This window comes from Aythya marila, assembly GCF_965140915.1.
Source record: "Aythya marila genome assembly, chromosome: 1".
Classification (NCBI taxonomy): domain Eukaryota; kingdom Metazoa; phylum Chordata; class Aves; order Anseriformes; family Anatidae; genus Aythya; species Aythya marila.
Genome location: NC_139042.1, coordinates 111,194,912 through 111,219,956, shown reverse-complemented (window position 1 = coordinate 111,219,956; position 25,045 = coordinate 111,194,912). Strand labels below are relative to the sequence as shown.

Genomic DNA, 25,045 nt, shown 5'->3' with positions numbered 1-25,045 from the left:
GCCTACACACTGTTAATTTTGCATTTAAATCCATTTTTCTTAGTCTTCAATTTCCAAGCTTCTGTATGCTTCTGAATTCTTATTAGCCTCTTCTAATTGCATGTTGTGGGAGGAACCGTGGCAGGGGTTCGGGGACAAGGCAGTCAAGTCTGAATGATCTGGGCATTGTGGCAGCACAGAGAGAGGTCACTCAGTCATTAAAACATGGGAACTGTTTGTTGTGCATGTCAACTAGATATTCGTGTTGAAATCACTAGCTGTGAAATCGTTAATGATAGTTAATGACATGAAGTGTTCAAGCAGCACATGGTAACAGTTTAGTTTTGATCCAATAATGAACACTTCATGGAGCCCTGGGGAAGTCAGGGTCATCATTTCAGAAGCAAGTCTTGATTGATGCTTTCAAGAAAGCATAATGCGAACTTTTTTTTTTTTTTGAATCAACTTGCTTGTCTTTGGAGAAATATTTGTATCCAGTAACTCAATTCTGCAGTAAGAGTGGATCTTACAGCAAATTTTCTTTGTTACGGAGTTGTGCAATGTAAGGTATCCTTCAAATAAGCATCTCAGAACAAATCCTCTTCACCTTTTCCATTGACTTCAGTAGGACTAGTCATGTAAGCAAAGTGAATAGGCTTTGGGTGTGCAGATTGAAGGACTCTGTAGGAGTAACTTTCAAGAAATTGGTTACGGCTGTAATGTGAGCTGTGCTGACACAGCTGGCAGATAGCTTGAAATTGATGCTCTCAAAAAGAGATAGATCTTTGCCAGAAATATTAGTTTCAAGAAAAATGACCTTTTTTCCTACCTTTACTGTCAAGTAGCGCTATAGTTTCTAAACTGGATTTGTAGAGATGCATGACTCTGATATTTAATTTCAGAAAAAGAAATAATTTCTTTGTTATTGATAGCCAAGCACCCAATATTGTAAAATTCACTGGTGCGTTCTTAGTGCACCAGTCTTAGGGAAATGCCAAGGTCCACCCTCTACAACATCTGGAGGTTCCTTGTCCCCACTGGTCTCAACATTACCTTTCAAAAAAACAGTCTCAAGGAGGTTTTGCAGAACACTTGTACTTCGTACAAGTGTCTGGTTCTTACCAGGGCTCTGAGGACACCACCCGGCCTCCTCTGTGGCCTCTCCCCACCCCTGCCTGTGGGCCCAGGGCCATGCCCCATCAGCACTGCAGCTGGCCAGCCCAGTCCTGTTAGATTGGAGTTGTTCAGATTTGCTGGATTGACCTTGGCTCACTACCTTGCCTTTGCCTGATGCTCACAGGGCTGTCAACAGTGCCCGTTACCATCACCACCTTGCTCTGCTTATGCTGCCAGGCACTGTGGGGTGCACCGGGTCCACAAGAGCATTCCCAGCCTCCATCACAGCTTCTCCCAGCTCTCCTTCCCTTAGGGAGCAGCCCTGCTCTTGCATCTCTCTGACACCTCTAGATGTAATGCTGTCAACTTCTGAAGGGTAAATCTTTTTTTTTTTCTTTCTCTTTTCCTTCTTCCTCTTCACTTTCTTCTCCCTTCTTCTTCTGAAACAAAACAAACAGGTTAAAAAAAAAAAAAAGCTCAATGAACTTTCAGCTTTGGAGGATTGGAACCAGTTTCAACCACAAGCTCCTTTTGCTTGAACACTGGAGTGAACTTTATTCACTTGAAAATGAAAGAATATGCATTCTTAAAACAAATGTGTAAAAACCTTTGGTCTTTTAATGAGCACCTTGTAGATGAAGGCATCACGGGTAGCAAGGAAAGATATCTATAATATAGTCATTTACACAGACAAGATGCAATGATGTCAACCACCTGCATTTGGTCACTTGCTGTATCTTTGTCACTGTGTAAAGTTCTTGAAATTGCACTGTCAAGAAAACATGATTGCAGGACAGATGTAAGTGGTCAGAAATATTCACTACCATTTCACTTATGTGGGTTTTAAGGGTCAAAGCTATGCATTTTTATCAGACTTCTTATTATCTTTCAACCCAAGTGAAGATCAATGCCTCAGAACAGGCAAGGGATTGCATGTTGAAGTGTTTTGTCTTGAAGGAAATACTACCACAGCTACTGATGAGAATTCCTGTTGTTTTATGTAATGTTTCTAATTTCAGAATTCTGTAATATTTAGAAGAGTGCTATTATATTTTCATTCTGTATTTTCTGAATTTAGCGATAGTCTTTTATATAAAAAGTCAGTAGAGTAGGATTCTTCACTCAGAGGGTGGTGAGGCACTGGAACAGGTTTCCCAGAGAGGTTGTGGATGCCCCATCCCTGGAGGTGTTCAAGACCAGGTTAGATGAGGCCCTGAGCAACAGGATCTAGTTGTTAGATGAGGCCCTGAGCAACAGGATCTAACAGTGTGACCAGCAGGGCTAGGGAGGTGATCGTCCCCCTGTACTCAGCTCTGGTGAGGCCGCACCTCGAGTACTGTGTTCAGTTTTGGGCCCCTCGCTACAAGAAGGACATGGAGGTGCTTGAGCGGGTGCAGAGAAGGGCGACGAAGCTGGTGAGGGGCCTGGAGAACAAGTCCTACGAGGAGCGGCTGAGGGAGCTGGGCTTGTTCAGCCTGGAGAAGAGGAGGCTCAGGGGTGACCTTATTGCTCGTTACAGATACCTTAAAGGAGGCTGTAGCGAGGTGGGGGTTGGCCTGTTCTCCCACGTGCCTGGTGACAGGACGAGGGGGGAATGGGTTTAAGTTGAGCCAGGGGAGTTTTAGGTTAGATGTTAGGAAGAACTTCTTCACTGAAAGGGTTGTGAGGCACTGGAACAGGCTGCCCAGGGAAGTGGTGGAGTCACCATTCCTGGAGGTCTTTAAAAGACGTTTAGATGTAGAGCTTAGGGAAATGGTTTAGTGGGGACTGTTAGCGTTAGGTCAGAGGTTGGACTTGATGACCTTGAGGTCTCTTCCAACCTAGAAAATTCTGTGATTCTGTGATTCTGTGTAGTGTGTGGCACCCTTGCCTATGGCAGTGGGGTTGGAACTAGATGACCCTTGAGGTCCCTTCTAGCCTGAGCCATTCTATGATTCTGTGAGATACCTGTTTTTCTGGAGTTTTTGTGTGTACGTGTACAACTAATGAATTCAGACTTGCTGATGACCCTTAGGAAGACTAAATGACTGGTTGGGTGTACTATTTTGGAGAAGCATCCTGCAGTACCTCTAATCCTAATGCTAGTTAACACGAAGTGTTAATGATGATCTGTGGACAATTTTTTCATTGTGGCTGTTTTAGTTCTGGCAATATCTTAAGTGCTGTTTTTTTCCATCCACCAACAGCTTTCCTCTGTTTTGAAGACACAAATATACATGTGCTGTATGGGTTAATATTCACTGAAATGACGTACTGTCAAAATTATAACTTATAAAAAATCAATAGTTAACTTTAGGGGAAATAAATCAAATTCCACATATTTAAGATTTTATTCAGGATATCTATTTTATATATTTTATTTTTTTTTAACCCAGAGATTAAGAGGAAATCCTGTCTTCTTGAAATTTGGGGTGTTTTGTTTCAGTTCTGAGGGAAATGAAAGACTGGCAGAACTGACTACAGTCAGCCAGAATGAAGGCAAATTCTGAAAAGCCTTTTCAGAACCTTTTTGCCATCCTGATGTGAAGTTTCTCTGATATTCCAATAGTGTCTAGAGCATGTTGATAATACTGAATAATTCTAAATCATGATTTGAAAATGCTAAATTCTGAGTATTTGTAACTGTGTGCATGAAAAACTCGATTCATAGGCTCAAATAAAAGCATTGCTCCAGTAAAGTGGGGTAAGGCTTTTGTACAGAATGATGAATTATGTCCAATATTTAAAACTAATCTCTCATTACTTTTGTCTCTCTTCACTCTGAAGTTCTTTTTCCCATTTCTGTCACATGGGGTGGAGAAAAAGACAGATACTACACTTGTGTCATGGAAAATTGCCCATTTCAGTAACATCATACATAAGAGAATAGTAAGTGACAGATACATAGGAACTGCTCTGCCAGATTAGACTAATGGTGCATGTAGTTCACTGCCTCTTGTCCTAGAAAGAGACAGTTCTAGGTGTCTGTGGATCTGGAACTGATGGGTTTGTGCCTCAGCATTTCATAAAACCTCAATCACTTCTGTGACAGTCCCTCTGCATGCTCTGTCACTCAAGGAAAACAAGGAACAGACTTCCCAACAGAAATAGGTACTGTTTCACATCCCTGTTAGTTCTGAGGACATCATGGGGCCTGATGCACAGTGTTTGTTTCTGGCAGCTTACGTACATCACTGTCTTTGCACATCCATTAAGAGCTCGTAAATCTTACCTTCAATTTTATATCTGAGGTTTTCACTGGAGTCACTCCTTTCTTTAATTAGCTAGCAGGGTATGCCAGAAGTTCTGGGCATCTAACAGACTTCCTTCTTTGCTTCTTTGCCCTCTGTGTCATTTTTCACATCAAGGATTTTGAGCTGATGTATCCCGACCTTCACCTTAGTGAAATAATGGGCTGTAGCTGCCAGTTACTGTGTTCTGCTCCAGTGTTAAAACATGTTTAAATATTTAATTAAAGAAAGTTTTCGTGCCTCTTGTTTCTTTAAAAAGACGTCAACCATGTAAAATAAAATATTAAAAAAAATCAAATTGGAGATGGCAAAAATGCAGAGTAAGGAATAGACTTTGCTGCCTGTTGGACAGTATGTAATGTCAGCATCAGTTGCTCGCCAGTGTCTTTTCACATAGCAGATCATAAGCGCTTTTTTGCTGTAAGCTCAAATAAGAGACAGCATTTTGGGAAGACTGTCTCTCTGATGCGTTGCTTTAGGCAAAGAAAGGCTTTCTGTAACACACAATTCCAATCCTGTCATTGAACATGTGGCAACCTGCTATTGCCAGCTCTGCTGGGAAAGCCAGCATCTGCGTAGGTGTGGGTGGGCAAGGGGGCAAATTTAATTTCAGGAGCTGATCTCTGAGCAGTTACACACATGAAGCAATGTCAGCCTAATACTCTAATTCCAAGTGGAATTACGCATTAAATGACAATCAAGAAAAATATCAGGAGCTAGACAGTATTCAGCAGGAAGTGTATGCAAAAAAAGGATTATGCAAAAATTCTAATAATTTGAATTGCAGTGTTCGTGTTCTTTTACTATACGAAAATAAAATTAGCTTGTCACTGATGTCATTATTAATGTATGAGGTGAGGCAGAAATACAGCATATTTCCTAACACCACTTCTGTCCCTTCCCCTCTTCCCCACTCCCCCAACAATCTCCCTCCTCCTCCTCCCCCACCCCCCCCAAAAAAAAAAAAAGCATAAGAAGCATGCTCAAGGGCTTTCTGATACAGGGAGTTGTCACAGATTGCATCGCTGCAGTAGTAAAATGTAGATGATTTATAAATTAACTTGAAGGTGGGGTGTTGTATAAGCATAAGTATTTACAATTTTCCTAATTAGATCAAAATATAAAAAGAAATGTCCAATATCAGTAACACTGTTTATTACTCTAACCAGATACAGGAATTATATTTTTGGCTATTTTAAACCTTACGTGCCCTTCTATTATGCATGAGCAGCTATTACTATTGTTCAGTTATGTATGTGTCTTAAGGTAGTCATATTGCAATCTCCACCTTTTGAATTGTTTTCAAATAAATAAAGCAACTTTTTTTTTTTTTTGCATAAAAACATATACTGCAAACATAATTAATTGTTGAAATTTACATTTTTATGAATATTGTGTCATGTTTGAGATGAATCCACTTAAAAATTTTAGAGGTTTTGCTTCGTTTTGTCATTAGGGCTAGCACAAAAGATTTTCTTTTGCATTACAACACTGAGCACATCTTATGCCCTTGAACATGAACTGCCTTGAATTTTGTTAAGATGCTGTTCTCCATTCTCATTTTCACACTCAATGAGCCACTACTGTTTCAGTCCAAAAAGGATCAGTCAGTAAAGCTGCATGATGAAACTAGTTACAGAGTCTAGTCAGATTCTTTGAAACTCATTTATATTTAGCCAACAGTCCACAGGTTGAGCTGCAAAAGCTGCTCAAGATGACAACAGTGACTGCTCTTTTGAGTATAATTTGGGAATACATAATCAGATCAATGGAAAAAAAAAAAAAATTAAAAAATAATTATGCACATTGGTATCCGTATGATGTTAAATTGTTAGTCAAATTTTGTAAATATCCAAATGCTTTTAATTTGCATGATAGATTTGTGCTTTCCCTAAAAGATTAAAAAGTAGGCTTTTTGTTGAAATACTGATAAATTATTAATACAAGTATACAAAGTGGAAATGTAGGCTCACTGTAAATGTGTAGACTCATCAGTTTGTCATGATAAACAATGTGAAAGTCTGATAGTAACATGATCATTTAAACTGGTAGGTTTTTTTTTCCCTGTTCGCTCCTGAGACTGTGATGAGGAAAGAAAATAAGAATTTTTTCTTTTTTATCCTCCCTCAAATGCTGTTGTAGCACTTCAGAAAGTATCCTGAATGGGTATAAAGCTAAAGGCAGCAAGGATTGTTTGCTGAGACTGGATTCAGAGGGTAAGCTCTCATTGGTGTCCTACATCACTTGGCAGTCAGGATTAATATGCTATGATGAGGAAGAGAATTTAGGATTTTCAGGGTAGTGTCTCTTGTAATATGGGTCAGCATCAATGTTGTGTACCTTATTAAAAATGCATGTGTCCAAGTCCAAAATAAGGAGGTAAGTGCTTGCCACAGCCCTGTGACTTACGCCAGGAAAATATTTATTGTCTCCCCACACAAAACCTGCAAAAGGCAGGGATCTGAAAATTGAATACATAAAATTGACAACAAAGTGTTTAAAAATAAAGGACTAAGCTTGAGCCAGTAGAAAATATAAGGCCCCATACTGTGGTGTGAGGATATATTTAACCTCAGTCACCACTCACTGTGATGAACCATTCTCCATAGTTCAAGTGATTCTGGGGAATAAATCCTTCTGGTCAGGCAGCCCAGTGCTTTGTGCTCATCAGGGGCACGCGATATTTAAATATTTAAACCTTCCACTGCCTAAGGAGGCCTGGGCTTACACATCCCACCAAAATACCATTGCAGACTGTGAGTCATCAAACGCCAAATGTTCTCATCTAATTTATTTAGAAATCAGGCTTGTCTTTCCGTGGAGAATGTCCTATCATAAATCTCCTGTGGCATCCTGTTTTTCCATTCTCATACCCAAATGCGTTTGTAATTGCTTCCCAAGTGGAACAGCTGTACCAGGGAGGGATGAGAAGCATCATCTCACCCTGCAGCTGTAACACACACGGGGCAGGTCCTGCTCAGGGGTGGCAGCAGGGGTGGCATTAAGGTCTTTGTATCTTGTCCATCCCAGGTGAGTGAGCTGGTCACCAGGTGATTGGATTAAAGAAAGTAAAACAGGGAAGCAGGGGGTATCTTGGGCAAAAATACAACACAAAGTGTTACCTTTATCTTACTGCTGTGAAAATCAGTAGGCAGTTTGCTACTGATGCCAACCAGACCTGTGTGAGGCCAAAACTGATCAGGCAAAGGCTTTGAACAAACAGCTGCAAAAAATGTAAGCTCATGCAGAGGACTCTCTTAACTATCATACAACTTAAATGCTAACCGCACATTTTTCATCAGAAGGTAGCGGTCAGTGATGAGAAGTTAGCTTTCTGGCATGTCGCTGCAGACACCAAGATTTGCTTTTGAACACTTTCTGGTAAAAGAAGCATACTCGGAGTCAATTTTGCATCAGGCCTCAACAGCTCGCAGGCAAATATTTTTGTGTATATTCAAAGCAAATTAACAGAGATTTGCATACTTGTTTTTAACTGTGGCTTCTCTTCAACTGCCAAACCGATGTTCTAGTTCATTTCTTCCTTTGTTTCTGTCAGAAATAAAATCATAACACTGAGCAGAGTCTATTACTGCTGGTTGAAAGCAACTCCTGCTGTTAGCTCAGCTCCACTGCCTGCCTCCTCCTACCATCTAGTGGCACCACAAGCGTACTGCTCACTCACTCAAAACAACCTCTTTGAAAAGTTATGCAGAGAATGACAATAAATACGTAGTTTTGAATTGAGAAATGGAGAAGAAACACTTTGTTGTGAAAAGGAAAAATAGGTTTTTGTAGATAAACTATTTGTGGAAGTGTAGAACAGATGCAGTGAAGTAAATTAGTAATGTCAGAGAAAAATTCTGCACACAGTGGTCTCCAAAAGAGTAAGTCAGGTTTGTCGATTGAATTCTTACCCCCATTTTTTTGTGGTAGTACTTGAATTTTAAGTTGAAAGCTGCAGAACAAAATTATTCAATACCCTAAGAAAACGCCTACTAGAAACAAACTTGGTTTGCTATTTACGTAGACATTTAAAGGGCACGAACAAAAAACAAAATACATTATCAAAAGTAAAGAATAATAGAAAGGCTATAGCTTCCTTTCTGCTTTTATAATTTTATTCAGTGCTTTGGGTATTCCCTTTTGCAATAAATGTTGCTGTTTCATTTGAGGAAAGAGATTAAATGTCTTAAATGTCTTGAAAGTTTATTAGGAATCTCAAATGCGTTTATTTTTCAGTCAAAAGGCATGTTCTGACTAATTATATGACCTTGAACGAACATGAATCATCTAAAAAGCTTTCTGTTCTCTGAACAGATTTTTTTCAAGAAGCACTGGTTTTGGTGAATTAGACTACAGACGAAACCAAATTTCTATCAGATTCTGGAAAAGGGTTATTTCTTCCTTTTCACTAGCAGCAAATTGACAAGGCAAATTGACAGAAGGCAGAACTCAGCATCTAGGATACCTTTTTTTCTTCTAAACAAGTGCTATTCTCTTTTCCAGTCATATTGATATACTGTCAATGTATTTTGCAGGGTGGAAAAATCCCCATACGGTGGACTGCTCCTGAAGCTATCGCTTACCGTAAGTTCTCTTCAGCAAGCGATGCATGGAGCTACGGGATTGTAATGTGGGAAGTGATGTCCTACGGTGAGAGGCCATACTGGGAGATGTCCAACCAGGATGTAAGTACTGCATAGGACTGCTCTGCACATTGTTGAATTGTTCCTTGAAAATTGTTGTCTTTCTCTGCCCTGCTTTGCTTTCTCATTCACTTTCTAGGCTGCAACCTCAACTTATCTAAATCAGCATAACTCTTATCAACTTCAATGGAATAGCTAATTTATGCAACCTGGAGACTTGGCCCTCTATTACCAATACCTTGACTAGGTTCGTCCAAGGATTAAAGACATATTACAGAGTCATAGGCAGCTTGCCAGGTTTTGATGCTGGATATATGTGGCTTTCATCCAAATCCCTGGGAATCTGCATCAGATATGCAATTTGATGCAGTTCTCAGTTAAGCTATAAATCAAAACTGGAGGGAAGACTGGAACTATTCTGATGATAAATTTGGCCCATTATCTCCATTACAGTCTGACAGTATCCTTCAGTGGGCGTACACAGATAAATGCTAAAAGAATAAAGGTTAAGCTGCCATGAGAAATGCATTTGCAAATTCCCCTTTTAAGAATTAAACACATTGTTTTCCTTAAAGGCCACCTGTAGGCTTAACTATGGTGCAGGACAATAGTCCTCCTTCTTAACAAAGTAACGCTGTTCTTTGACATATTTTTACAAAGCACATGGCCAAATAAGCTTTCCCAATTAAAACATACATTTACATATAGTAACATCAAAGGCTTGTCCTAGGAAATGTAGCATAGAAAGGGAGGAATGCCTTTTTTTCCACCACAGCTACATTTTCACTCTGTTATTTGATGTGTCCCCATCACAGCTCAAGCTGGCATAGTCAGTCTTCCCACCAGCCATCAACCTCTATGTGAAAATGAAGAATAACTGCCAACTCATCTTAACCTCTCTGTGTGTCTAGAATACCTCTGCACTGGTTCTGAAGAGTTGACAAGACTTTTCCCAAATGCCCATTTTTGTATTGTTGCTAAGTTATTCAACTGTTCAAGTCTGGTTGCTTGTTAAGGCTGATCAGTCATTTGGGGATAAGGATCTGAAAAAGATTTTCCTTAAAAAAACATCATTTCAGAGTGTTAAAAAAAAAAGATCAGAACTAAAGAACTAATACTAATAAAGCCTTATTTCCTTTGGATTTGTACTCTCTTGTACATATCCTACTGTTCTCCAACGTTTCTCTTGTGAGTTTACCCTTTGGAATAAGATCACCTCCCCTGTACATCATTCTCGCCTAACAATACCCACAGCCTCCACCCCCTCTCCACACATCTACCAGACAGCAGCCCAGCTCCCTACTCTGCTCCTCAGTTAACAGCTGGTATGGGACATTACATGCTGTGCCTGGTTTTGAGCTACACACCAGTTGCAGGCAGTGGCAGCTGGTTGTCCATCTGAAGACCACAAGCAACCACTGAGCTGAGGTGGACCTTTTTCTTTAGCAGAGACGTTATTTTGGTACTGTCTGAACTCTAATAACACCGCATCTATTGTTGAAATAAGCAGATATGCCCAGTAGGCTCAATTTTGTTTTCCATAGCTGAAATCCATTAGCATTTCAGATTGCCTAGGGTGACTAAGATCTCCACATGCATCTGATGCAGCACATGCAGGAGATCCAAGTCCTTGAAGAACAATAACTGAAAACCAGGCAGGATGCTGAAGGAAGTCTAAAATTAAACACCTATACTTAGATGACTGAATTAAGCCTACTTTTTCCTGGGGCACAGTGTGTGATTCTGTGTATACATTTCTCACATATTTAAGTCTCTCTTTTGTGCAACCAAATATATCAACAGCAAACCTTTTATTCTTCCCAGCTGCTGATTTTAACACAACTTGTTTAATTTGACTGAAGTGGGCCAGTAGGTTCAAAGTTAATAAAAGAGGATGAGTGGGCCAACGCAGGCTAACAACCAGCTGTTTCCTTGCCTGAACTGAGAAGCACTTATCAGCTCCTGAACTGCCACAGCATACAAACACTAATTTATGGCAAACTGTCATTGTTTTCCTTAAATTACCACGTTGTAAGATGTGGTGTTTAGGAGCTCATAGGAGCTAAAGAGTTAGGCTGTCTCTTACAGCCTTGAAATAGCAGAGCGTGCTGTTTTTGAGCTATTCTTCCGTTCAGAAGCAAAGCTAAACACAGCCAAGGCAATATCAGCTTGTTCATCATTCATGTGCTGTTGCAAAACCTGATTACTCTGCATTGCATGCAATCAGCTTGTATCCAAATGCATGTCTATCCTCACATTTTCTGCCTTCCCAAACTAACAGATGCAATGGTTGGCACCGTGAGCCTTCTGTTAAGGTGAGAGGAACAGAACATGAAAATGAGAAAAAGGCATTAACATATCACAAACAGCAGAGGTTGAGGGGCTTTTCAAGACTGTCTTGTCCGACACCCCTTGCTCAAGCGGGGTCATCTAAAGCAGTTTGCTCAGGACCATCTCCCTCCTGGAGCATCCCTAAAGAGGGAGACTCCTCAAGCTCTCAGGACAGCCTGCGCCAGTTCTCAGTCACCATCACAGCAGAAAAGGATTTTCTCACGTTTTGATGGAATTTCATGTTTTTCAGTTTGTGCCCCCTGCCTCTTGTCCACTCAGCAGTCCCTGAGCAGTAGGTGAAATGTCCACATGTGGCTTTACAAGTGAGGCTCACTGGGCAGTTGCTTTTTCTCTTCCAACCCAGTTAACCCTGCCTGGTCAAGGGACTGTGCACAAATACAAAAATGGCTCATGGTCCTTTCTGCTCTTGCCTCTGAACATATCATGGGCAGCAGTCTTTTGCCTAGATTTCCTCACCATGTAATTGGTATTTTACTTCACACTTCCCTCTGCAGCACCCTGTTCATAGTTTTTTTTTTGAGATTAATGAAGCCGGAAATACAAAGTCAGTCGTGCCATGGTGCCTGGCTTCTGTGCAGTGCCTTGCAGCCAGTGCTTCCAGCTGCAGTGTCACCTCCCCATAAGTCTGTCTCCGTTCCTCATCTGGCCACTCCGCTTATCTAGCTCTGGATGATGGGTGGCTGTGAGTGACTGCAACTTGCAGAGGTGTGAGGAAGAGGATGCTTTTCTGCTGCATCCTCATGTCTCACTGTCACACGATCTTGTGCTACCACATGGGGAATTTCAGTCTCTATTCCAGTTGTGAGTGATTTCATCGGGTCTTGGGTTAGCTTTCTATGAGAAGGCCAGTTACCACTGTTTCTTTTACTTCTGTAATCACAATACTTCTCTTCACATTGGATCCATCACCAGCCCAGCCCTCGAGTCTTTCACTGATGTTCCTGCCAACTGGGAATGGCGAGGGAGAGAGAGGGAGACTTTGTCAAGTCTGTCTGGCCCCACTCTTCACCTCTTGGTAGAAGGGTTTGAATGACTTGTAGGACCCTTACGTAGTGTCCAAGTGGCCAGGCTAGAGTCTTACACAACAAAGAAATTTATTCTACCTGTCTCCCTTTCTTTGAAGCAGGCTTCCAGCCTATCCTATTTCTCTCTATCAGAACCTACAAAGTATTTATTCAAGACTATGCCAGCAGCAACAATTCATTAGTGATCCTCTCCATTTAGGGCATATTAAATATTCTGCTTCAGCGGGAGGATAACATTTAATCACTTGTATGTCCAAAATATAAGTATCTGTTAGCACAGAATAATGATGTGGGCCTTATGGATGCTGCTTATGTTAATGATGCGGACTCCTGAGAGCTCTCCCTGCAGTTCACCAAAGCATAGCACAAAGGACTCTCTCTCCAGAGCCCTGCCCACAGGCTTTCACTGCTGAAATGTTAACAGCAAGTACCTGTGACCTTCTAAGTATGTTTAGTGACTCTAAATGTCATTGGGAATTTTCAAGTTATTAGACATATTGTAAAGTTTACTTTGTTGGATTTTGGGACATATGTTTTAGTACAGTCAGTTACCTTGAATTCACATGAGCTTACTTTGCAGAAATAATAGGATTTTCCCAAAGGTCATTGACACTGTACACATGGCAGAGGAAGTAACAGAGAAAGGCATGCACTAAACAAGTTCATAAAAGACATATTATGCAAACAGTTGTCAATAAGGCATATGTATAGTTACAGGTTCTGCAGCAGCAAAATATCTGGCACCATTAACATCACCATCAGAAGAATTTATTTTCTGGATGTTGTGTTTTGGTCTTAATAAAACTCATCTCTAGTTAGTGATAAAACACTTACAGAACAGGGTGGGTTTTTGTAGAGCACAAGAAATAGTTTTCCACATATAAACTCGACAGGTCTGTAGTATTCTTTCACATACCATCTTGTAAATTGCTGTTCTTATTATTCTGGGAAATTAGTTCACTTTTTAGACCACGCTAAGTCGTGTTTTTAGTGGCAGCAGCTGTCAGTTAGACATTTGCTTCTTACTTGTGTGATTCTGTGATTACTTGCATAACACGGTAACAAATGATACACCTGTCCCCACCCAACAGGATGAAATGGTAGAAGACAGTTCAGCATTGTTCAGTGCCTCCTTGCCTCATGAACACACCTTCAGTCAGATGAGCGGTGGGGCTGACTGCTTCTACCAAGGGTCCACTGTGCAACCCCTCGATCACAGAAAGAAAAGCACAAGAAACCTGCACAGGTAGCAAAGTGTCCAAGCTCATGCAAAGAGAAGTATAAAGCTGATGCCTGTCACCTAAATAAGCCCCATCTGATTTTCAGACTGCAGCTGTTCATACGTATCCACCGGGGCAGTGCAAGCCAGAGACACTCAACACCTTTGCAGATCAGGCATCCTCTATTCATATTCCCAAGCAGGGATTTGGAAGCTGAACTTTAGGCAACTGAGTTTGAAAATGTCTCTCATACATTTTTTAATACTGTACACGGTATAATGTAGAGGCTTGAAATGTTATTAGCTTTGAGAAATGTTCTTGTTTAAGTAAATAACCATTTTATTATTGTGGTAAGTCACTTCAGACCTGTGTTGGTGCTGATTAATGCACTTCTTAGATGTGTGGCAGGCACCAGAGGTATCCATTAATTAGGGCTGCCGCACAGTCTGTCATGTCTTATTGCTTAATTAATAAACATTAGCTAAGATATTGAACTTTCCAAGGAAACTAGTGTACTGATGAACAGATTGTGCTAAGAGCCTGGCTTGCTAATGTTCGTGTGAGGAAAGGAAGATTTATTTTCCATGCATTTGGTTTGTAGAACAGCTGTGAGTGAAGTCTACTGGGACACCTGTTAGAGGCCATTGTATAAATTATTGCATGGTGCAGAACTACAGTATTCCAAAAGAAAAAGAATATTTAATGTATTGTAATCAATAAGCAAGAAAACTACTGTAGCAAACAGAACAAAAGTCCTTTCACTGATGACAGTTTCCTGTACCAGTAATAATAACTTACCCTAAAACATTTCTTTGAATCCAGAGATATCAAAACACTTGGCAGGCACCTGGGATTGGCTCTGTACCATGAGGTGTGAGCAGCTGCCTCTTTCTCCTGGTAGATTTTTCAGATGTCAGCAGGACACAGGGACAACATCCCTCTGGGCTTTGTTCTGCCTCTGTCTCATTAAAAAACCTGTCAGTTAGCTTTCAAAAGCAAAGTCTATATTACTGTTAATAATGAAACTATCAGAAAGATTATAGCTTTATTTTCAGATACCATTTTTTGCCAATTTGAAATTATTTTTAAATTAAAGAATATATAAATTGGATGTAGTAGTCCATAAGCATTTTCAGATATTTTTGTATAATTAATATTTAATATGAACTTAGCCTTCAACCTTTACAACTGCTTCTAACATCAGACAAAAATGATAAAATATATTGAATAAACTCCAGGGATTGATATCATCTGTGTACAAAAATATATAAAAAGAATGTTCCCCTTGATAAACATAAAAGCCTACGCATTTAAGAGCACAGAAATAATTAGTTAACTTTAAAAATACTCCCTTTCCCTTATATTTTATATTCTCACTTGACAGAAAGATTTACTTGTAAAAACACACCCTGCCCATTTTATTCACCTTAATGCTGACCCACAAGACCTACTAGTGAGTTTTAAACATCCTCGTCACTGAAAAGAAACCTAAAGCTTTTTTTCTCAGTGTTTGATTGCAGTATGGAATATTTGAATGTTTTACTGCTTTTCACATCCATCAAGCATTCATCACAAAGCCAGAACAAGAGAGCAGTAATCAGCCTTCTTGTTAGCAGACTTAGGGCTCGGTATGTACTGAAACTAAGCTCATGTTCATATTCTTTCAGGCTGAACTTGATGGGACATAGATTTGCTAATGTGCAAAGACGTACGCTGATTGCTAGCGCATTTGCTGTATCCTTCTTGTAGATACAGACACTTAGCCCCTTTCGTGATTAATGTGGTGCTGCTTCAACCTTCAAGCTGTTGAGGGAAAAAGCATTTAAAATATATTAAAATGTATAATCTTTTCATACTAAATAATTTATATATTACCCAGAGAAAATGTAATGCTTCTCATTCTCTTAGTTGTTTGGATATCTAATTCCTCTGTTCAGAAATAGGTGATATGCAGGTAGAAAAGTGAGTAGAGAAGAATACTGAATTTAAAAGCTCCAGTTCTTCCTTTGACACCCAAATCCCACTGCAGTATTCGCCACCTCTCATCACATCTACTCTACTTCCTCAACTCTAAAAATAATGCCTGCCTCACAGGGATACTAATGAGCAATATTTGCAGTTTATTTTTAAAACATTCTTGTATCAATGAGAAATTATAATTATCCCAGTAACAGCTGGCATTTCCCTTTGTACTGAAATGTTCCTTTTGAACAAGAGAGGAAAGAAAATGGGCTATAAGTTCTTTTTCAAAGACATCGTGAAATAGAGTGTGTCAGAGAAAATATAATGTCTGCAAAATTGTGGCTGCATTTGCTTTTTTTCCTGAATAATTTATTTCAGAAAAACCTCTTCAGCTCTCCATTGTTGTGTCAAGCAAATGCTATATGTCCAATAAAAGAAGAGAAGCTTTTCCTCTCCCTTAAAAACAAAACATTTCAGAAATTCATCATTTGCAATGGGTAGAGTTAAATGTAAAGACTATGATATCTGCATTTCTGGGCTGTGGAAGATTGCAGCTTCAATGACAAGTAACACCTCAGCTATACCCTGTAGTATAATAAGCACCTAGGTTTTATGAAGCCACGTCTGACAGACTGCTCGAGATACTAGATTATTGGCAGTTTTTTGAATAACATTTCGTGCATGGGGGATTGAATTTCACCCACCCCAAGTCTGTAACAGGAGTGTCTGAGAGCATATTCCATGGTAAGGAGGCAAGGGCTTGGATGGTAGCCTGATGGTATTTTTTTCTGGGAGCAGCCGTTTTGGCAACCCAGACTTTGGAGTGTTGAAGTAAATCCCAGGGAGATAAGTATCCAGGAAGGCAGGTGGAAGTGTTACCATACTGACCTATAATTTACCGGTAGATGTCACGGCCGTATGTGCGTGGCTAGCCCCATCTGTATGCATGTGATCTGTCAGTACTCACAGGTGCATAAAACTCAGAGATCTCTGTGGCAAATTATACTGCCTTTTGAGTGGCCTGTCCTCCTCAGTGCTGCCACTGATGGCTTTGAAACTTACTCATAGAAATCCAATTCCCTGTGGTGTTGAAACACATTTTTCATGCATATGTGTTTCTGCCAGGGTACAAGGGGGCTGTATACTGTAGGATCAAGTCACCTCATTTTAGAAAACCCAGGCACCCCGCTGTGTACAGTAACAAGATTCTTGTTCCGTTCCCTGCCATGCCATAAAGGGGAGCTGAGGTCCTAATGTGGCTTCATTACTGTTATTTATTTGCATAATGCTTGCAGCATAAGCATTAGGCATTGCAAAACAGAGCCAACAACATTAATTCAGAATTTAAAAAAAAAAAAAAAAAAAAAGGAGGATATATTCCAGGATAATGAGACTGAATATATTGAAGTTACAGCTAGTGCTATAAAACATTGATTTGTTGTAAATAGCTTAATGTACCCCCTTCCAGCTGCATTAATATGTCTGCAGCATGTACATACATCTGCGTGAAAATGATAAATGTCTCCTTAAAGCAGAGTGGGTATAAGTGCAGTAGGTATGTTTCTCCTAAGTGTGCTGTATTATTATAAATATTGTGTACGGTCAGGTGTACTTTAAAGAACATTTAGCATTACTTGGATTTTTCTGTGGAAGGATTATATGTGTGTGGTAGGGTTGCTTTTTTCCTAGCTTTGTTTTTGATCAACTGTATATTATCTTTCCATTCTTTTACATACAAGAAAGCACAATTCTGTCATTTCCGTCAACATCCCCACTGCTACCATCATTCATTGCAGAATCTAGTGAGCTTTCCTCTTGGTTTTCAAACTTACATAGAAAATCCTGCCAAATTTTCATGGACCTTAGCTAGTTTTGCTACTTCTATCATGCTGTTAGTGTCATTTCAGACAATATTATTTATTACCAGTGTTACCAAAAATAAGCTTCCAATCAAATGTAATTTTTCATGCATGTCTTTTATCTATAACATCAAATCAGTTTCTTTCTAAATCCAGTGTTTTCCCACATCTACTGAATCTGCAAGTTTTACGTACTTTAGGGTATACAATATAAACCAGAATTTTATATTATTTTTATTTTATTTTATTTTATTTATTGTAAACAGCTTAGATGTTCAGGTTTTTTGAGAAAGGCTGTGCAAAATAATGTTGTGCTTTGCTGTAACTCTGTGTGAGACGTTGACTGAATTAGTTGTACTCTAAGATCAGTAGAAGCATATGATCAGCAAGCAAATTTGTGGGATGCTCCAATGTGCATTTGTAGTGCAACATGTTGTCAGGATGCAAATATTAGAGCATTCCAGTATACAAAGGCAATTTGAGGTTACTTTTATGGCCCTATGACTACATTCAGTACAACATCAACCATCAGGTGGAAGAAAAAGACAAGTGATGTTTACTAGTTCTTTCCCCCTCCTTTCTTGGATGGTCAGAGTCTAAAAAAGAGCCCACTCGTATCCCAAAAAAATATTTCACATGCATCATGGGATGTACTTTTGTGACTGATGCTCTGTTTGAGCCCACCTACAGAGAGCATCAGTCACACTCCTGCTAGCCTTGATTTTCTGAGTGAAGCTCCAGCAATGCATAAAGCAAGGGTGGCTGTACCCTTAAGTGTTATCACTGGTTTCTAATTTTCAATTTTATGGTCTCTTCAGCATTTAACTGTAATGCCCTGTAATCATATACATTGTATTTCTTCAGGTTATCCTGTCCATTGAAGAAGGTTACAGGCTTCCAGCTCCCATGGGCTGCCCAGCTTCTCTTCACCAACTAATGCTTCACTGCTGGCAAAAGGAGAGGAACCACCGTCCAAAATTTAGTGATATCGTCAGCTTCCTAGACAAACTGATTCGCAATCCAAGCACCCTTCATACCCTAGTGGAGGATGTACTTGTGTAAGAACCTTTTCAGCACTTTCCCCTTGAATATGCCATGGTGGCCATCATTAGATGTTTTAGAGTATGAGGTAGGAGTGGGAGAGAGTGGCAAAGTTCTGAATTGACAGTGTTATGAGGGTTTCAAATAATTTTGAGCCCCTTCTGAGGTTTGTTTCATTCTTGATGCACTGTTGTAAAAGGACTTTTTTCTCAAGCCATGAAAATCACATTGGGCAATTTTCTTTCTTTTGTTCTAATGAGCTCTGTTCACTTTCTATCTTTAATCTTTGGGAGTTTCTGTTCATTTTTTTGGTGCTTTTCCTAAGTGTTTTTCTCGTTGTAGGTTTGTTTGTTGTTTGTTTTTTGTTTTTTTCCTTCTCCATTTAGTACCCTCTGCCTACATCTGACAGTGCTCGAGCAGTTTCTGAAGTGCCTTGGAGTAACTTCTTGCAGAAACTTATCTGCAGAAGAATGGCACTGGTGACCAAACAGAGATTACACTGTTACCGTTGCACAGCAAATTTTTGATAGTGTTGTCCAAAGCTTTTTCTGGTAATCATTACAGAAACGAATGCAACCACAGGAGAGGAAAGGCCATAGTTGAACACTTTTCAACTTTTGCAAGTTTAGTAATCTAATCTGTGCCTGGGTAGCAGCTGAAATGAGTGAACTTACAGGCAGCCTCACTGACCTCAGTATCTGAAATACACCTTAAGATAAATGTCTTTTCTCGGAGATCCCCTGGGCTTATAAGGGATTCTCAGTGCCCAGGTGAGTCTTGCTAAGACCCTCAGTGGCATAAAAGATTCGTGATAGTGTTTGGAGAAGGGATGAGAGATAAGGAAAAGACTGAGGTTGGTATCGTGCTATGAAGGGAGTGGTTTCTAGGAATACCTAGTAGGCTACAGCCATTCCACCTACCACAGACTATAGTGGCTTGTGGAATTTAATGTCCATGCACAAGATTTAGTGGCCTGTTGCTTTACATATGTGTGTGTGCATGTAAATATATGCATATCGCTTGATACTTGTACATGGGTCACTTCATTTAGCATCAGAGTGATGCATTTCTTATTTTTTTTAAACGTTACGTAAGGTTCTCACATTTTAAGACTTGGGCAGTTGATCTTTTATTGTGCTCACCTGTTTGGGAAAGTTTTTCCATTAATTTGGAAGTGCTTGATGCAGTTAATCTAAGTACTTTCTGTGTTACTATTAATTTAAAAGATCAGCAATTATGCTATAGGAATTGTAAAATTATAGAATAAATCAGATTGGAAGGGACCTCTGTAGGTCAGTAATCTAGCCTTGTACCTGACAGGGTTCTCCAGATTTTATCTCTGCATAATTCTGATGATATGAATGAAAATCCATGCATTTAATGTATTCAGATGTGTGGTTGAAACTCCGCATTAAGGTACTAGGGTGTGCTGCCTCCTACGTTATATGTAAGTTATATTCCATCACTCAACGTTAGTTGGCTTTAGCTGAAAAAAAAAATATATATATAGAGAGAGAGAGAGAGAGAATAAAGTATATCTTCCTTCTAAAGGCTACTATAAAGCTTTTATACATAGCTGTATGTTTTTTTGCATTCTGTTGCTACAGTTTCTCCACACAAAACGTACAAGGTCTGTGGAAGTTTTGAGCCCTCACTAGCATGGTGCACAGTGAACTATGGGAAATACATGTCCCCTGATTGTTTTTTTTCCCATCTTTCCATTTCAGTTGCAACAGGGAAAAGAAGCAAAACAGAAACTCAACTAAATTAGCTCCTTCATTTTTATTTGCTACGCTATATAGTTCTGTGTAAAAGCAAAGATATAAAATGTTCTTGCTTTTTTAGGTTTAGTATTGTAGCTGCTACACTGTTCACATTGCACAATGGTATAGCAATAAGGAGCCATTAGTATAACTTTACAGAAAAATGTAAAAATCATCTTGCTGTATGTTAATTTTATTAAATTGCATCTCACATTAAATTTTGTTTTCTCCCTACTTCAGCTACTGTATTTACAAACAATTACCATCCTGAACATGTAAGAATTGCAAACAAACACTGTAGTAACAATCAGAACAGTGGCATAGGTGTGTTCCTTTTTGTTACTAAGTTGCAGTGCTTTCCAAAAAATGTATTGTTTAAGAAGCGCACACTAACATGATTTGTAAGCATTAGACAAGGGGTTAAAGAAAACCTCAGGTAAGAACTGACCTTTACATCTCAGGGTTCCCATTCATTCCTTCTGCCTTTTATTAAAAATAATGTCTACCTGAGTAAACCAAGCATCATATTTTATATTGGTTTGGTGACCTTTGCGTTTTGTTTCTACAGAATGCCAGATTCACCTGGTGAAGTTCCAGAATATCCTTTGTTTGTTTCAGTTAGTGATTGGCTGGACTCCATAAAAATGGGTCAGTATAAAAATAACTTCATGGCAGCAGGTTTCACAACTTTGGATATGGTTTCAAGAATGAGCATTGAGTAAGTATGTAATCTACTGTTCCTGTAGTGACTAATCTGAATTTGTCTGGCTGCTGCAGTGACATAATTATTGTGATGTGTGGAATACTGCTTTCATTTCCTTTCATACCTAACCTAGTAAAAGACAAATAAAGATAAGTACAGCTTTTACCAAAACAATGAAAGATAAAGGTATGATTAGATAATGGAAGGTTCATTCTCTGACCATGCCACACACTAGCAAAGCTTAGGCAATGAGCATCCTTAAATGTTTCCTGGGTAATCAGTTTTGATGTGGACCACTGGAATCAGTGGCAAAATGTTTTCTTACTTTGCTGTGAACATCATCAAGCCCAAGTGATTCTTCACATGGAATTTCTTCCATACCTTTCTGCCTTTTTCAGCCACTTTAAATTTCATTACGTTTTTTAAATGAAAACACGGGTTTGGACAAACTGTGGATTAATATGGAAGTATAATGATATTGCTATGAGAGCTGTGTTGCTCTCCATTCCCTTTGCATTCATTCCTGATCTTTTATGTGATGCTGGGACTTACCTGTGTTAACAACGGTAATTGTCAGTTTAGATTCAGGAATTTTACACATGAAGTTAGAACTGGTATTCTACCATGTGTATCACTTCACATTCACCTACATAGAATTTGATCTACTGTTTTATGGCACAGTCAGTCTTAGAAGATCTTTCTAGAACCCTTCACAGCTGGCCCTTTCCCTGGCTGCCTTGAATAATTCAGTCTCAGCAACTGACTTTTTCACCTCTTTGCTCACCTGTTTTTCCAGACCATTTACCAATTTGTTGAGCGGTAATGTTCATCATTATCCCAGCATAGGTCCCTGCAGATTTTCACTGATGACTCCATTGTAAAAACTGACAATTTGCTCTTAACCTCCTATATTTTAACCAGTTATTTATTCATGGGAAGACTTTCTTATGACATAACTCATTTTCTCTATAAACTTTTGATGAGGAACTTTCTCTAAATCCTTTTGGAAATCCAAGTAGAGTGTATCAAGTGGATTACCTTCATCCATATGCATGCTGACTCCTCCATAGGAAGCAATTAACTTTATAAAACAGGACTTTTCTTTGCAAAAGCCATAGTGACTCTTCAAGTAAATCATTTATCCAGGCATCTACTAATTTTATTCCTTATTATAGTTTCTATTTTTCCCTTTAATGACTACAGGTTCACAAGTCTGCAGTTCCTCAGACCTCCTCTGGAAGCTTTTTATTTTGTCTGTCACCACTCTCCACGCAAATGGAATGAGCTGATATCTCTCTCTCTCACATCCCTATCAGTATTTACACTATTTTATCCTTGAGATCCTTTAAAACTCTTGACTAAGTACAGTCTTGTTCTGAAGATGCTGCTTGTTTTTTTTCAGTTTGTCCCATAATGTTTCTGGCAGTCACTTCTACTTCAGACAGGTCCTCTGACAAGTCCCCCATAAATGGCTCTGTGAGTCAATCTCTTCCACAGTAATGTCAACACAAATAATAGTTTAGTGGCCAGTCTTCCAGTGCTCTTTTATACCCCAATTAAAATTAGACTCTACGGACATGCTGACTGGCTTCTTTTACTCCATGAGTTTACAGAAAGTTTTATTATGAGCTTTATTTTTAAGTGCCTTTGGCTGGTTGTTCCTCAAGCTCTATTTTGTCTGCCTTGTGGTGTTTCTACTGATAATCTGTTTAAGGTTATCGTCCTTTCTACTTTCCTCTTTCAGATAACACTTCAGATATATGAAGGATTCCTTCTTTCTTCAGATAACCTTTCTGACCCTTAGCCTGCTACCTTCTTTCTGAGTTTTATTAGGCTTTTCTTGATACATGCTATGCATTGTTCCTGCATTTCTAACCACCACCCCACCTGCAAAGGTTTATTCTCCTTGCTGCTTCTTTTAGGCTTCTACGATGCTCAATATTTTTTGCATAGTCCCTGCTGATCTTAAGTGTTGTATATTATCCCCCATGTGGATGTTAAGGCTAAGTACATAATAGTTGCTGCTATCTAGTGGCTCTTCATCTGCAGGATAGAGCCAGGTATCTTGAACTGCAAATGTGAAACTCATAAGGGTCATGCCTCAACCCATGAGATCCTTTACTAGCTATAATTGTAAAACAATGTTTGAGAATATGTAAACATGCAATGTCAATGCCATGTCCAATTGTGGGGTTAGTACAATTGACAGGGCATAACTGGAGCTTCCTGCCCTCACTACCTCTGTAATCTTTCTCAGTGTATTGCAGGCGGTGTTTAGATGACAGCCAAACTGGTGGCTTGTGCTGGATGCTAAGGGCTGGTGACTTCATTCCCAACAGTCAGGCTCTGCAGGTGTGCCACCTGCTCTGGGATGGAGGGTGGATGAGATGAAGGAAAACTGGGAGGGAAATTCTTAAATGGCACTTTTTTTTTTTTTTCCTTTTAATTTGGAATTGACAAATGCAGAAAACTTGAACATCTGCAGCATTCTTGTTTGTCCCTTGTTTGTCACTCAGGAAAGTAAACTGTCCTTAAGCAGAGCAACTTGTCCTATGTTTATATTCTTTGGGGACAAGAGTTTTTATATACTTGCATCCAAGATGAAACTTTTTATCTTGCAGTGACATTAGAAGAATTGGAGTTGTACTCATTGGACACCAGAGACGAATAGTCAGCAGTTTACAGACTTTGCGGTTACACATGATGCACATACAGGAGAAAGGATTTCATGTATGAAAGTACTGGAATCAACTGTGTTTTGTGCCTCAGCATTTCTAAAATGGAAAATATTCTCATTCTTCCCTTCTGCTCTTCCCAACTTCAAGAACTGCAGTCTCCTGGTTAGACTCTAAAAGTACTTCTATGTTAATGCTTCCAAACTGGAATTTTTAATCACACTGCATAGTTCCTCCGTCAGTTATCTGCCAATAAAATCCTGGCCTACTGCAAGACTCTTGCTACACATTGATGAATAACTCAGCATGGATGTGTAACTTTGTATAACAGTATTTGGGAAACTTTCATGAACTCACTTGAAAGTAGTAATCTATTTGGCCTGGTGTGGCTTCTTTATCGATGTATTTAGAGTTTGCTGGTAGATCAAAACGTATTTGACTTCTTTCATGTTCTGTGACCATGTAACTTCCAATACCAAATGTGCAATCAAGAAGTTTCACATAAATATTTATTTATCTCTTATTTTATCTCTTAATTAAATGCAAATGTATGGGTCTTATCGTTATATTACTTTATAATAGTTTAAATGCTGGTAAGCCGGTGCCTCAAAATGCTAGTATTGTTTGCAGAAATGACTGATGATTTTATATAGCGAGTTTTCATTGTGTAGATAATTGGGAGGATAGTGAGAGAAATCTGCCTGAAATCTTCAGGTCCTTGATTCTGAATTACTTTAGCACTCGACACTTTTTATGCTTTAAATTTTAGATTAGGTTGGAAAATTTATTCATCTTTTGTATTCTTCACCACCCTAAACCTTTTTTAATACTCAGCATTTTCTTCTACTCTGTGGCAAATTGTCACCAGAAAACTGATTGTAATATTTCCATAACCACATGTAAAGCATGTTTTTCAGCTATGTTGTGGCCACATAGACTTCAGAAAGTTTTCTGTTCCAAAAATGCAGGCCTCCACAACTTGAACTCAACATGGCAGCAGACCTTCGAGGGTCAGCCATCAGTGGGGCAATATGCCTTATCCCATAGGAGCAGATCAGCTGTAGCATCATCCAATAGAGGGCAGTGGTACAGCCACAGGCTAATGCTGGAAGTTACACTTTGTGGTATTTGATTATATTGTACGTAGGCAGAAAAGGAGACATAGGACAGCAGTGTAATAATATGTTGCCTTGAGTCTACTTCTAACTGCTTTTAGAAGTGAAAAGCAGACTCTGCTGAAATGGAGTTCTGGTTACCACGGGCCAGATCTTCATTTAGTACAAATACCTAAATGACATCGAAGATTACCTTTAGAACTCTTCAATAGCCATATTTACATGCAAGAAAATGGCTGCAAAGGCCTAACATAATATTTGTACCTCTCTAAGACTTACAGATTTCATGTTTTAATCAGACAATTAACACACTCGTGCTGGGCTACGTTTCCAAAATTTTGCATGGGATACGTGCTAGT

General features: G+C 39.3%; 1 protein-coding gene across 4 annotated transcripts in view; it reads left to right on the top strand.

The window, feature by feature from the left end:
• EPHA6 (EPH receptor A6) overlaps window positions 1-24,092 on the top strand; it is a 519,909-nt gene extending 495,817 nt beyond the window's left edge. For all 4 annotated transcript variants that reach the window (XM_082778844.1, XM_082778842.1, XM_082778843.1 and 1 more), the window contains 4 exons: window positions 8,864-9,013; window positions 18,254-18,447; window positions 20,762-20,911; window positions 23,518-24,092. In XM_082778844.1, the coding sequence (XP_082634970.1) occupies window positions 8,864-9,013; window positions 18,254-18,447; window positions 20,762-20,911; window positions 23,518-23,632 (609 nt within the window). In that variant the 3' untranslated portion in view covers window positions 23,633-24,092. The remainder of the gene's footprint in view (window positions 1-8,863; window positions 9,014-18,253; window positions 18,448-20,761; window positions 20,912-23,517) is intronic.
• Window positions 24,093-25,045: the final 953 nt, after the last annotated feature.